Genomic DNA, 12,500 nt, shown 5'->3' on the forward strand with positions numbered 1-12,500 from the left:
TTGATCCACCAGGTGCACCTACAAAAACACACACAGACCAAAAGTCTAAACGGAACTACGTAGTGTTTTTAAACTGTCCTTTATAAAACCCTGTCCTTATTAAAATCAGTGAGTTTTACATTACAGAGCTGCCAGTTGATGCTTGTTGACTTCGTACCTTGTTGACAAGAACAGCCACTTTAGCATCGGGATGAGTCTCCAGGTGCCTTTTGGCCACGTAGACAGCAGCTCTGGTCTTTCCTCCACCTGTAGGAAGCCAGATGATGCTGTTCTCCTTTCTCAGAGCCGCCTGGACCACCTCACGTTGGTACGGCCTCAGCGAGATCTCCTCCATCTACACACGAAAGAACAAGCTCTGGTAGATCAGTGGACATTTGTTCTGAAGCCAAGCTGCCACTGCTGAATACGTAAGAAATTCTCTTAACCACGTAAATGTAAGTCACTTTGAATAAGAACACGTGTCTGATGAGCGGTTTAAAGGTGCGGTTTTTGTACTCCTTTGTTACGACACGTATTCCATTAGCATTAACTCACAACCGACTGCATTCCTCTGCCAAATATACTCTATGCTCTGTATATCTATTCAATTCAAATTTATACGTATTGTCCTTTTAACAACGGACATCATCTCGAAGCAGCTTTACAGAACACACAAAAACGTAGGGCCAAAAAAGGGATTGAAAAAGGATCACATAAAAGCATGGATTCCAGTATAATATTTCCTCCGTCGATAAATGACAACAAACAAACAAACAAACAAACAAATAAATAAATAAAAACACATCAGATGAATTATATGTTTTATATACAATTATAATGTTATTATAATCTGTATTAAAATAAAATAAATTATAAAATAAATTAGAATAATGCCTTATGTCAGAGTTATGTGACATATATAACATAGCACAGGTTCCTTACTTCCAAAGTCTCTCTTTCTCTCTCTCTCTGCCTTATAACCAGATTAAAAGGTTAAAGATTAAACCCTTACCGTTTCACAGACCTGTCAGTGGACGAACTGTGCTGTGTTGTGAAGAGGAATCATCTGTTCGGCTCTTTAAATAAGCCTTTCTCGGTCAGCTTGTGTGCCTAAGAAACGAAACTGAAAACAGAGCGAATGTAAAGGAAGGGCCCAGGCTAGGGGGGGGAACGACATACAGCAGTCAGGGGAACAAATACAGTACGAGATACAGTTGGTGTGTGCAGCGGTAACGACAGTGACAGCAAAAAAGATAATAAAGTAAGTAAATAAATCTGGAGTAAGAAGAAAAGCTGTGTGTGAATGCAATCTGTGAGAAGACTGCAAGAGGAGATGCAAGAGGAGCAGCAGCTGGATTTCATCAGGCTTCTTCTTAAGAATCGTTCATTACCCAGCTCAGTGTTTCACCTATGGATTATTACACACACACACACACACACACACACACACACACACACACACACACACACACACACACACACACACACACACACACACAGAGAGAGAGCGAGAGATAGATCACACTACAAAAGGCCCAGCAGGATGTAGGAGATCCCCTTGAGGAGCCCTTAACACAGCCAAGTGATGTCAGGAAAACAAAACTGAAGGAATTCCCCAACAAACACAATGTTTAGCCTTGCAATTAACACGCCTTGCTTTCCAAACTAATAAATCACATCACATATTACGAAACATTTTAAGAACCAGAAATAAAATACATTATAAAAAGGTTTATTTATTTATATATATATATATATATATATATATATATATATATATATATATATATATATATATATATATATATATATATAAACAGAATTACAGTACAAAGAAATGCACCAAAATGTAACCAAAGCCATGAACATCATCCTCCATTGAGGAGGGGAAGAACGGGGAAGATCGTTTTCGTGTTAACGTCATGAGCTACATTCTTTAATGCAAAGAGTAAAGTTGCTGAGATCATGCAACATCAGAACATCACGAACAGGTACGTAAGGGTGTGTGTTGATCTGTGTAACATTTCAACACACACTTTAATAAAGTAAAGTAAAGAAAAAAATCTATTCTGATACACGGGGAGCGTTTTTTTGTGTTTACTTTTCCACACAAAAAAAAAAAATGCATTCCAGTGGACATCATCATCTCTCAAAGCACTGAAGAAACACTGCAGTGATAAATATGGCTTATACCTGCAAATGAACAGAGGTGCTAAACCGAGACGTGTTGATCTGGTGCTGAGATTTTAATAGATATATAATATTATATCCTGTGAACATTTCATATGCAGTCTGTCAAACAGAAACGTGGCACATAAATACAGCACGATCATGCTTTTTTTTTTTTGTATATTCAGCTCAATTCCATCAGAATATTTGTCTATATTCTGCGCTCGGACGGTAAAAAATTAAACCCGAGTCGATGCAACTGTAACACATAACGTGCAGCTTTAGCCTTACAGTCCAGAAAGAAATTACAGTAGTTCAAAGACATGGGCAAGAAGCCCTAAGTGTGGTTTCCCGTATGGATTCGCTGGAGGAATGGCACATATGGGAGCGATAAGAATAACAAATGTAAACAAAACCGATTCGAAAACATGAAGAGAATTTAGACACACAGAAACATTTCACTGAGAACTGGCCTCAACTCTTCTATATCGTAAGTCACTCCTGGCTCCATTGGACTATTTGTGGCTCTGTGTACACTATCGATGAGCAATCGGTGTCACCTTATAGTGAGTAAACGCTGGATCCGTAGCGTATATGCAGATTTTGACGCAAGAAAGCTTAATCGCTAAGCATTTTAACGTAGCCTGTGTGTGGAATAAATCAGCTCTGGATATGCTGTTAAAGGGAAAATAATCAATAGCCGAGTGTTGTGACATGGAGTCACTGTTACCGCTCTTAAACGTTTACCCATTTTTAAGACTGTATCGCAAAAGTGTTTTTAATTCCTTAGATCGGTGCAATTTGCCCACGCTGCCAATGTATTAGTTGCAGAATAAAAAGCACTTTTTTACCCATTTGTAACAATGAAACGATGTACATTATAGCAGCAATATTTCCCAAACAACAATTATTCCCTCACCAGCCTCATTGTTTTTCTCTGTTAAAGTTAATAACCAGCCTATTAATAAAAAACTGTGTCATGTTATTGAGAAATTGGAACACTATAAAAAAAAAAGTCTGTGAGTATATTACATGTAGATATGTATATATAGAAACGATAAACGTATAAGAAGCAGAACATTACAATATAAACCTAACAGACTGTCAGAGCTTCTGATGTAGAAAATGGATCATTACTATCTGACGAATCAGAATTGAGCATTCAACAGCGCTGTGGTAGAACGTTATGACGGAGTATCGATACGAACGGGTTTAATCGGTATTATCAGACGTGTTATTCTCTAAACTGTGCGTATACGACGTGCCGAAACCAGACGGAAAGAATAACAAGGTCCAAAGCGAGACTTTAACCACCAGAAGTTCATTTTTACATCCCTAATGCCCAGTGACTTCGCTCCTCTTCTTCCTCACACACATTTCTGATTGTTCTGTCTTGTACGTCTTCGCGTGACAGGGAGTTTTTGGTGATGCCTGCTGCTGTACACGTCCTGCCCCTTTAAATCCCACCGCTGTGTGAGCGTCGGGTCACTTATCGATGAGGCCGGTCTCTTTCTGTTTGAAGTAGAGGAACTTCTCGAGCGTGTTGGCGCATTTGCAGTACTCGCTGTCAGGAGGGTTGTACTCCCTGCAGTTGGTGATGACTCGCTGCAGGTCGGCGATGAACAGCTTCTTGGTCACGTAGTAGCGGTTCTTAAGACGCTCCGTCATGGTCTTCAGGTCTAACGGAGAGATCAGACACCTGGCTGTTAATCAAGTTGACTAATTTTCAGATGTGATAAATAAGAGCTTAAAACTTGCGGACACTTTAAAAATACCACCCTTTAGTCATGTGCGTGGACAAAAACGTCCACTAAATTAAACATATAAAAATATATCCAATTCATTTTTTATTGCATAAATCTGTTAATCAACCTTAGTTCTAATCAAAACTACTAAATCTTAAAAAAAAAAATCACACAAAATGACATTTTTAATATAAAGTGAACTGGATTGTTCTCTTTTTTTGTACCTTTTATTAGTCTGATATGTCACAGATGACTAATAACATTAGATTTTATGCATTGATAGTTTTTGTGCAGCATTAGATTTGAATTATTTCTCCCTCGTTTACACATCAGAGCTGTTTTTTCCCCAATGACTGCCATTATAACCATGTTTTTTCATTTCATGGTAATGACAAGAAAAAAAAAACATGCATTCTTGCTTGTTTATGCTTCCCTCCGCTTGGAAGAGGTAAAATGTCCAATTTTTACTGTTGACAAAAAGTCCTAAAGTGTCCAGAAGGGTTAATTATCTTCATGTAAACAGGTCTACAGATCAGGATATTACACTTTTTTCCACCAAAGCCCTTTTTAACGTTAAATAAATCACAGTGCCCTACAAACATAATCCGACTATTTACATATTAGGCTAATTATGTAACTATTTTGGTGATTAACTGGAGCCGGACAGTTTTTTTGTCTTTAAATAACCGTATAGTTAAACTAACCTTATTTAAAGTCCAGTTTGGTTTGAAGTTAAGATTTAAATCAAACACGTTAAATTTAACCGATCAGTGAAACAAGCATTTAAATACACAAAATCAATAATAAATACAATAAATGCTATTATAAACAAAAATAATAATAACAATAATTAAAAAAAGGAAATGTTACAGATTTAAAATGCTAATTCAGTTGGAATTCTCTTATTTCCAAATGTTATGTGATCAGTCTCACGTCATCGCAAAATTCTAAAAATAAATAAATAAATAAATAAATAAATAATAAAAAAAATAAATAAAAAATTGAACTCCTCAATTCATATTACTAACAAATTCTATTTTCACGACAGCTAAACGAAGAGAGAGAGAGATGTTCAGTAATGCGAGAGAATAAATTTAAATATATATAAAAAAAATATATAAAAAAGATTTTTTAAAAAAATGGCATAATAATATTACATTATATTTAGGGCCACATTTCTAATAAATAATAAAATAACATTAAACAAGAACAAAACAATATTAGAGGCTGACCGTTGTGAGCTTTCGAATACTTTGTCTTCTGCATTTCTATTTTATTTTTATTTTTTTCCAGTTATGGGTATAATTTAATTAACTGCTTCATTAATGTGCGATGAGGTTTTATATTTATGAACAATAAACACTATAGTGTCCAAACTGAGATGTGTTATATGTATGTTAAAGACAAGAGGACAAACTGACCAATAGGGAATTTGATGATGTCGTAGTAGTCTGGAGCTTCGGACTTCTTCACTGGCTCCATAAAGGGCCAAGCGTCTGGGTGTGTCTGTTACACACACACACACACACACACACACACAGAGTACAAAATGTACACCTAGGTGTTCTACATATACATACTTTTTTAAGGAGGTGTTCCATTAACATTTTACTGAACGCTGAGACGGGAATCTATCAGGAGTGATATTTCTTATTCTAACCAATGCTCGAGTTCAATCCCAGTGGCTGACGATTAAGAGATTTTAGTCCTTGTTCTTTCCTCAAACAAGATCTCAGGCCAATTAAAATATGGCAGAATTTTTGCAATAAGCCTATACAAATCTGTTAAGCCATTAAACACGAATGTACATTAACGCAGGAGAAGAATCTCAGACAGGAAAAGAGAGGTTCACTCTGACGTAGTGTGGAAAAGGGGTTGGGGTTATTAAAAGCTCTTACTTTAATCTGAGCCAGGAGATTTTTCAGTATGTTGTAGAGAAGGTCAGGATCCTTCAGTTCTTTACTGTGGAATAAAAAAATGGATTAAAAATGAAAAAAAAAAAAAAATAATAATAATAATAAAAGCTGAGATGAAGAATACAGGATGAGGGACAATACAGTTCAGTGACACAATGTCACTCACTTTTTCTCTTTAGCGCTGGGTTTCCAACCTGTTTCTCCTGAATAGCAAGAAAGAGAAACGGAGAAAAGGCTCAAAATTAAAAACAATGTGCTAATGATAATCAATGCATGAGTTATTATATTAATTGGGTAATAACAAAATTCAATGGGCTTATTGCACTAAATGAAATGCAGTTGTGCATTTTGTATTTATGATGTATATTTGAGAATATAAATATAGCTGTGAACACTAGGTGGCGCTCATCACTCACATCGTGCCACCGATAATGTTCTTTCTTTGCTTGACAAAGGTATTGTTTTAAAGTTAAGATTATTATAAGATTATTTTTAGGAGTTTGAGAGACAAAAAAAAAAGCTGTTTCACAGTACTGGTGTCAGCCATAAACAATAATGTTTGTTAGATATCTCTAGCCATCTTTTTAACCATTAGTCTGAAGACATACAAGTTTATTTATATAAAATCACCAGTTCAGTAGTTTAACAACAAGATGAGCAATGAAATTCAAAGATGGCACTTAAACATTGTCATCTCACACACACACACACACACACACACACACACACACACACACACACACACACACACACTCACTAATGCCTGGAATGCTCTCCACAGGTATCTGTCGGACTCCCTCCTTGAAGCAGGTGAGGCCGGGGTACACCTTACGGATTTGGCTCTGCTTCCTCTCAATCAGCTTCTTGATGATCTGTAACACAGACAGACACAGACAGACAGGGACATGACACGGACACAGACAGACAGGGACATGACACGGACACAGACAGACACAGAAACGGAGACAGAGACACGGACACAGACAGACAGGGATGCAGAGACACGGACACAGACACGGACACAGACAGACAGGGACGCAGACAGACAGACAGACACAGGCAGACAGACAGGGACATAAACGGACACAGACAGACAGAGGCATAGATAGACAGACAGAGACAGACAGACAGGGACATAGGCAGACAGACAGACAGTCAGGGACATAGACAGACCGACAGTCAGAGACAGACAGACAGGGACATACACAGACAGACAGACAGACAGGGACATAGACAGACAGGGATTTAGGCAGACAGACAGGGACATAGACAGACAGACAGACAGCCAGGGACATAGACAGACAGACAGACAGTCAGAGACAGACAGAGACAGACAGACAGGGACATAGACAGACAGACAGGATTATCTGCAAATGCATCCATGTGGTTTAAAAAACTGTAGATTTTAGACAGAGACACGACTCAACAAATTACATCATGATGCACGACTCAAAAAACTTAGCAGCCAAGTGTGCAATTATTTTAGATCTGACAAAACTGAGTGTTCTCAGATGCCTCAGGAGCCCGAGGCAGTAAAGCTCTTGTCACACAGAGGTGCAGGCTGATCTGTGAGACTCACCTCTTTTTGCCTTTTGATGATGTGAGACAGCTCTGTGTAGGGGATTCTGGGATTGAGCTCACATTCCATCAGCGTGGCTCCTTCATAATCCTTAATGTAGCCAAGGTAACGACTCTTTGGCACTTTGATGTCTTTGGAGAAGCCCTATGGTTACAGGTTAGACAGAGAAACCACAAACAGTTATATATAAACAGAGGGGAGAGAGAGAGAGAGAGAGAGAGAGAGAGAGAGAGAGAGAGAGAGAGAGAGAGAGAGAGAGAGAGAGAGAGAGAGAGAGAGAGAGAGAGAGAGAGAGAGAGAGAGAGAGAGAGAGACGGGCAGAAAGAGAATAGAGATAGTGGGAGCGAGAGACAGACAGGCATAAAAACAAAGAAAGACAGGCACACAGAGAGAGAGAAAGAGAGAGAGACAGAGAAAGAGAGCGAGACAGAGATGCACACAGAGAGAGAGAAAGAAACAGAGAAAGGGAGAGAGACAGAGAAAGAGAGAGAGAGACAGAGAAAGAGAGAGAGACAGAGATGCACACACAGAGAGAGAAAGAAACAGAGAAAGAGAGAGAGACAGAGAAAGAAAGAAAGAGAGACGCACACACAAAGAGAGAGAGAGAGAGAGATGCACACACAAAGAGAGAGACAGACGCACACACAGAGAGAGAGAGAGACAGACGCACACACAGAGAGAGAGAGAGACAGACGCACACACAGAGAGAGAGAGAGAGAGAGAGAGAGAGAGTCTGAGAGAGAGAGAGAGAGAGAGAGAGAGAGAGAGAGAGAGGGGTACCTGTTTTTTGAAGTAACCAATAGCATACTCATCAGCGTAGGTCAGGAAGTAAAGAATGCCATGCTTGATGTGATACTCCTTCAGATGATTCATCAGGTGAGTGCCATAGCCCTAAATCACACACACACACACACACACACACACACACACACACACACACACACACACACACACACACACACACACACACACACACACACACACACACACACACACACACACACACACACACACACACACACACACACACACACACACACACACACACAGTAAGGCATCCACATAACCCCCAGCATGTTTACAATTGTTTCGTGCATGTTTCCATACCTTTACTTGCTCATTTGAAGTAACAGCACAGAAAACGATCTCAGTGAAGCCCTGAGTGGGAAACATTCGGAAGCAAATCCCACCAATCACACGGCCATCTTTAATCAGAGCCAAAGTTTTGTGTTTCCTGTGAACATACATAGAAATAATAGGTCAGAAAATGTTAATTATGGATGAAATCAAGCTCTTGTAGATTGTAAGTAAAGCTCATGTGCTTTTATTATGGCCCTGAGCTACACGACAGGATACACATGAAGGATGTGGTTTATGTTCTGATGACAAGGTGCATTTGTGCAGCTGCTGTAAACTGTTAGAACCATTAACATTACATTACATCTGGAGACAACGATTACTAAGGAGACGCATTAAAGGCCACCTTTCATAGTCTCAGGCCTCCATGTATATTAGGGACATTTCTGAAAACTTGTTTTCAATTAATTCAATTCTATTTTTTTTTTTGTTTAGCACTTTAACAATTCACATTGTCTCAAAGTCGCTTTATAGAAGTACAGAAATAGAATAAAAATGTTAAAAGTTTAAGATTAAGTTTACGATTACGATTTATCTCTAATGATCAAGCCTGTGGTGATGGTGATGAGGAAAAACTTCCTGTGATGACAGGAGGAAGAAACCTTGAGAGGAACCCGACACAGAAGTGAACCTCATCCTTATTTAGGGGACACTGGACAGGAAATGATGGCAATGTAAATAATGTCCTTTCTATAACAGTTTGTAGTCGAGTAGAATGAAGCAACCAAGAGCTCCTGTGGAACTAACAGGTCAGCGTTATAACGCTGATGAAGCCCTGAGCACAAAGTGGCTTTAATTCTAATGTCCATTGATGAAATCAATTGATCTAAATGTGAAGTATTTCATGGTGCTTCAGTGACTGTGATTGATTAAAGAATAATCACTGATTCAAGAATAATGTTAAGAATAGAGATGAGCCGGATACTCGGCTGAAACGATTATCCGGTACAGATAAAGCACTTCTGCCGAGTACGAGTATTATACAAGTAATACGAGTCAATATCTGTGCTCGGATTGAATGAAAATCATCATTGGGTATCTGATTGTGTCAGCGTTCTGTGATAGGCTAGTCACAGCGCCCCTCCCCTACAGTGATAGGCTAGTCACAGCGCCCCTCCCCTACAGTGATAGGCTAGTCACAGCGCCCCTCCCCTACAGTGATAGGCTAGTCACAGCGCCCCTCCCCTACAGTGATAGGCTAGTCACAGCGCCCCTCCCCTACAGTGATAGGCTAGTCACAGCGCCCCTCCCCTACAGTGATAGGCTAGTCACAGCGCCCCTCCCCTACAGTGATAGGCTAGTCACAGCGCCCCTCCCCTACAGTGATAGGCTAGTCACAGCGCCCCTCCCCTACAGTGATAGGCTAGTCACAGCGCCCCTCCCCTACAGTGATAGGCTAGTCACAGCGCCCCTCCCCTACAGTGATAGGCTAGTCACAGCGCCCCTCCCCTACAGTGATAGGCTAGTCACAGCGCCCCTCCCCTACAGTGATAGGCTAGTCACAGCGCCCCTCCCCTACAGTGATAGGCTAGTCACAGCGCCCCTTCCCTACAGTGATAGGCTAGTCACAGCGCCCCTCCCCTACAGTGATAGGCTAGTCACAGCGCCCCTCCCCTACACACATACAGATGTATTGTGTTGCTGTATCTCGCTCTGCTCACTCACAGTCACACACAGAACAGCTCTCTGTCTCTCCCTCAGTCACTCGGGTTCGCAGGTCTTTTCCGTTAACGTTTAGGGTTTCTTCAGCTTTTTACTTCGGGTTGTAACGTTAATAATACGTACTTACTAACCAGTAGAGTTCTGGTAAACGTGGGTTCGATCAGACGTGGTGCTTGCTTGGTAGAATGCGACTCGCATTGCGTCTCTGCCTGTCGGAGATTTTTTTTCTTTTTTAAACCTTCAGCTGTCTCTAACCAGTAACCAGACACTGAGTGTCTGACACGTTTTTGCTGTATTTCATATAAACATAAAGGTAGTAAGCTAGTGTTATAAATATTACAAATTAATTATTACCGGTTAAAGCCCCGCCCATTTCAAGACAAGCCCCGCCTACTTCCGGTTTAGGCCCCAACAGAGAAAAGAAGGAAACACCAACATGGTCATACGTTATCTTCAGCTTTATCCTGGTCAGGGTTCACCTGTATGGCCTGAAGATGAACTGGATCTATGGCTTAATGTTACATCCAAAATCTCCATTTGAAGGATGTTTTGTATCACCGGAGCTGTGGATTCAGGAGCATATCATATTCTGGCGCCTCCACAGGCGGGTGGAAAAATAAACCGAATGGAGTTTGGAGGCATCGGTCATGTGGATAGGCAACGTGAACACGAGTACATGTCAGGTCACGCTGAAGTTGAGACAGAGACGGTTTGAGTCGACGCTTAATTAATAGACTCACGGGTCAAAGACGAGGCGTGTGATGTACTCTTTGGGCATGCGTGGTAGCTGATGGGAGAAGACGTTCTGCAGCCCAACCAACCACATCAGGATCTTCTTGTTGGACTTCTGAGAGAGCGAGTTACCGATCACGTGGAACTCTATGATGCCTCTCCTCTCCTCCAGACGTGCCGTCTCATCCCGCGCTGCATTCGCAGACAGGAGACTTGTCTGGGGAAATGAAAATAAAACTAATTCTCAATAATCATTATTTTATATTGGTGTGGTCACAGACATGGACCACGTCAAAGGACCTTCAGAGTCAGTTACGACGCATCCGGGAAATTGAGATTCATGACACTATAGTACGATTGATCTGTGTTATAACGGACAGAGCTCAGAGTGGTGTGGGGTCAGAAGTCTAAGATCACTGGACTGAGAGCTACTGACCTCTGGACCGAGCATGGCAGCAGGGTCAGTGATGGTCGTCATCACCTCGTTGACCAGCTCCATAGGGATATCACCCATCACCCTGATCCGCTTGGCATCCTCTAGGGTCAGGGCTTCTGGTAACTTCCTCTTCTCTCCTGTGTGTCAGTGAGTGAGAGAGAGAGAGAAGAGAGAGAGAGAAGAGGGAGAGAGAGAGAAGAGGGAGAGAGAGAGAAGAGGGAGAGAGAGAGAGAGGAAGAGAAAGAAAGAGAGGAAGAGAAAGAAAGAGCGAGAGAGAGAGAAGAGGGAGAGAGAGAGAGGAAGAGAAAGAAAGAGAGAGAGAGGGAGAGAGAAAAGAGAGCGGAAGAGAGAAGAGAGAGGGAGAGAGAAGAGAGAGAGGGGTTATGTTTTGATTAGTTTGAAGAGAGAGAGAGAGAGAGAGAGAGAGAGAGAGAGAGAGAGAGAGAGAGAGAGAGAGAGAGAGAAGAGAGAGAGGGGAGTTATGTTTTGATTAGTTTGAAGAGAGAGAGAGAGAGAGAGAGAGAGAGAGAGAGAGAGAGAAAAGAGAGAGAGGGGTTATGTTTTGATTAGTTTGAAGAGAGAGAGAGAGAAGAGAGGAAGAGAGAGAGGGGTTATGTTTTGATTAGTTTGAAGAGAGAGAGAGAGAGAGAGAGAGAGAGAGAGAGAGAGAAAAGAGAGAGAGGGGTTATGTTTTGAGTAGTTTGAAGAGAGAGAGAGAGAGAGAGAGAAGAGAGGAAGAGAGAGAGAGGAGTTATGTTTTGATTAGTTTGAAGAGAGAGAGAGAGAGAGAGAGAGAGAGAGAGAGAGAGAGAGAGAGAGAGAGAGAGAGAGAGAGAGAAGAGAGAGAGAGGGGTTATGTTTTGATTAGTTTGAAAAGAGAGAGAGAGAGAGAGAGAGAGAGAGAGAGAGAGAATAGAGAGAGAATAGAGAGAGAGAGAGAGAGAATAGAGAGAGAATAGAGAGAGAGAGAGAGAGAATAGAGAGAGAGAGAGAATATATATATATATATATATAGAGAGAGAGAGAGAAAAGAGAGAGAGGGGTTATGTTTTGATTAGTTTGAAGAGAGAGAGAGAGAGAGAGAGAGAGAATAGAGAGAGAATAGAGAGAAAATATATATATATATATAGAGAGAGAGAAAAGAG

At 40.8% G+C, this 12,500-nt stretch overlaps 2 protein-coding genes across 4 annotated transcripts in view; both read right to left on the reverse strand.

Annotated features, from left to right (window-relative positions):
• Positions 1-1,122, reverse strand: part of dhx58 (DEXH (Asp-Glu-X-His) box polypeptide 58) — a 5,846-nt gene extending 4,724 nt beyond the window's left edge. Inside the window, exons 1-3 of one of the 3 annotated variants that reach the window (XM_060892968.1) lie at positions 992-1,122; positions 158-334; positions 1-18 (exon numbers count right to left, since the gene is read on the reverse strand). The exon at positions 1-18 is cut by the window's left edge and continues 187 nt beyond it. In XM_060892968.1, coding sequence (XP_060748951.1) covers positions 1-18; positions 158-334 — 195 coding nt within the window. In that variant the 5' untranslated portion in view covers positions 992-1,122. Of the gene's footprint in view, positions 19-157; positions 356-991 lie in introns of all 3 variants that reach the window. The other 2 variants (XM_060892967.1, XM_060892969.1) reach the window with 2 other exon arrangements.
• Positions 1,123-1,770: 648 nt separating this feature from the next.
• kat2a (K(lysine) acetyltransferase 2A) overlaps positions 1,771-12,500 on the reverse strand; it is a 20,936-nt gene continuing 10,206 nt past the window's right edge. The window contains exons 9-18 of the mRNA XM_060892966.1: positions 11,356-11,492; positions 10,928-11,136; positions 8,496-8,622; positions 8,169-8,279; positions 7,389-7,532; positions 6,567-6,681; positions 5,976-6,012; positions 5,792-5,855; positions 5,315-5,399; positions 1,771-3,827 (exon numbers count right to left, since the gene is read on the reverse strand). Of these exons, the coding sequence (XP_060748949.1) occupies positions 3,634-3,827; positions 5,315-5,399; positions 5,792-5,855; positions 5,976-6,012; positions 6,567-6,681; positions 7,389-7,532; positions 8,169-8,279; positions 8,496-8,622; positions 10,928-11,136; positions 11,356-11,492 (1,223 nt within the window). The 3' untranslated portion in view covers positions 1,771-3,633. The remainder of the gene's footprint in view (positions 3,828-5,314; positions 5,400-5,791; positions 5,856-5,975; positions 6,013-6,566; positions 6,682-7,388; positions 7,533-8,168; positions 8,280-8,495; positions 8,623-10,927; positions 11,137-11,355; positions 11,493-12,500) is intronic.

The sequence above is a fragment of the Tachysurus vachellii genome, chromosome 18 (genome assembly GCF_030014155.1).
Source record: "Tachysurus vachellii isolate PV-2020 chromosome 18, HZAU_Pvac_v1, whole genome shotgun sequence".
NCBI classification, from domain to species: domain Eukaryota; kingdom Metazoa; phylum Chordata; class Actinopteri; order Siluriformes; family Bagridae; genus Tachysurus; species Tachysurus vachellii.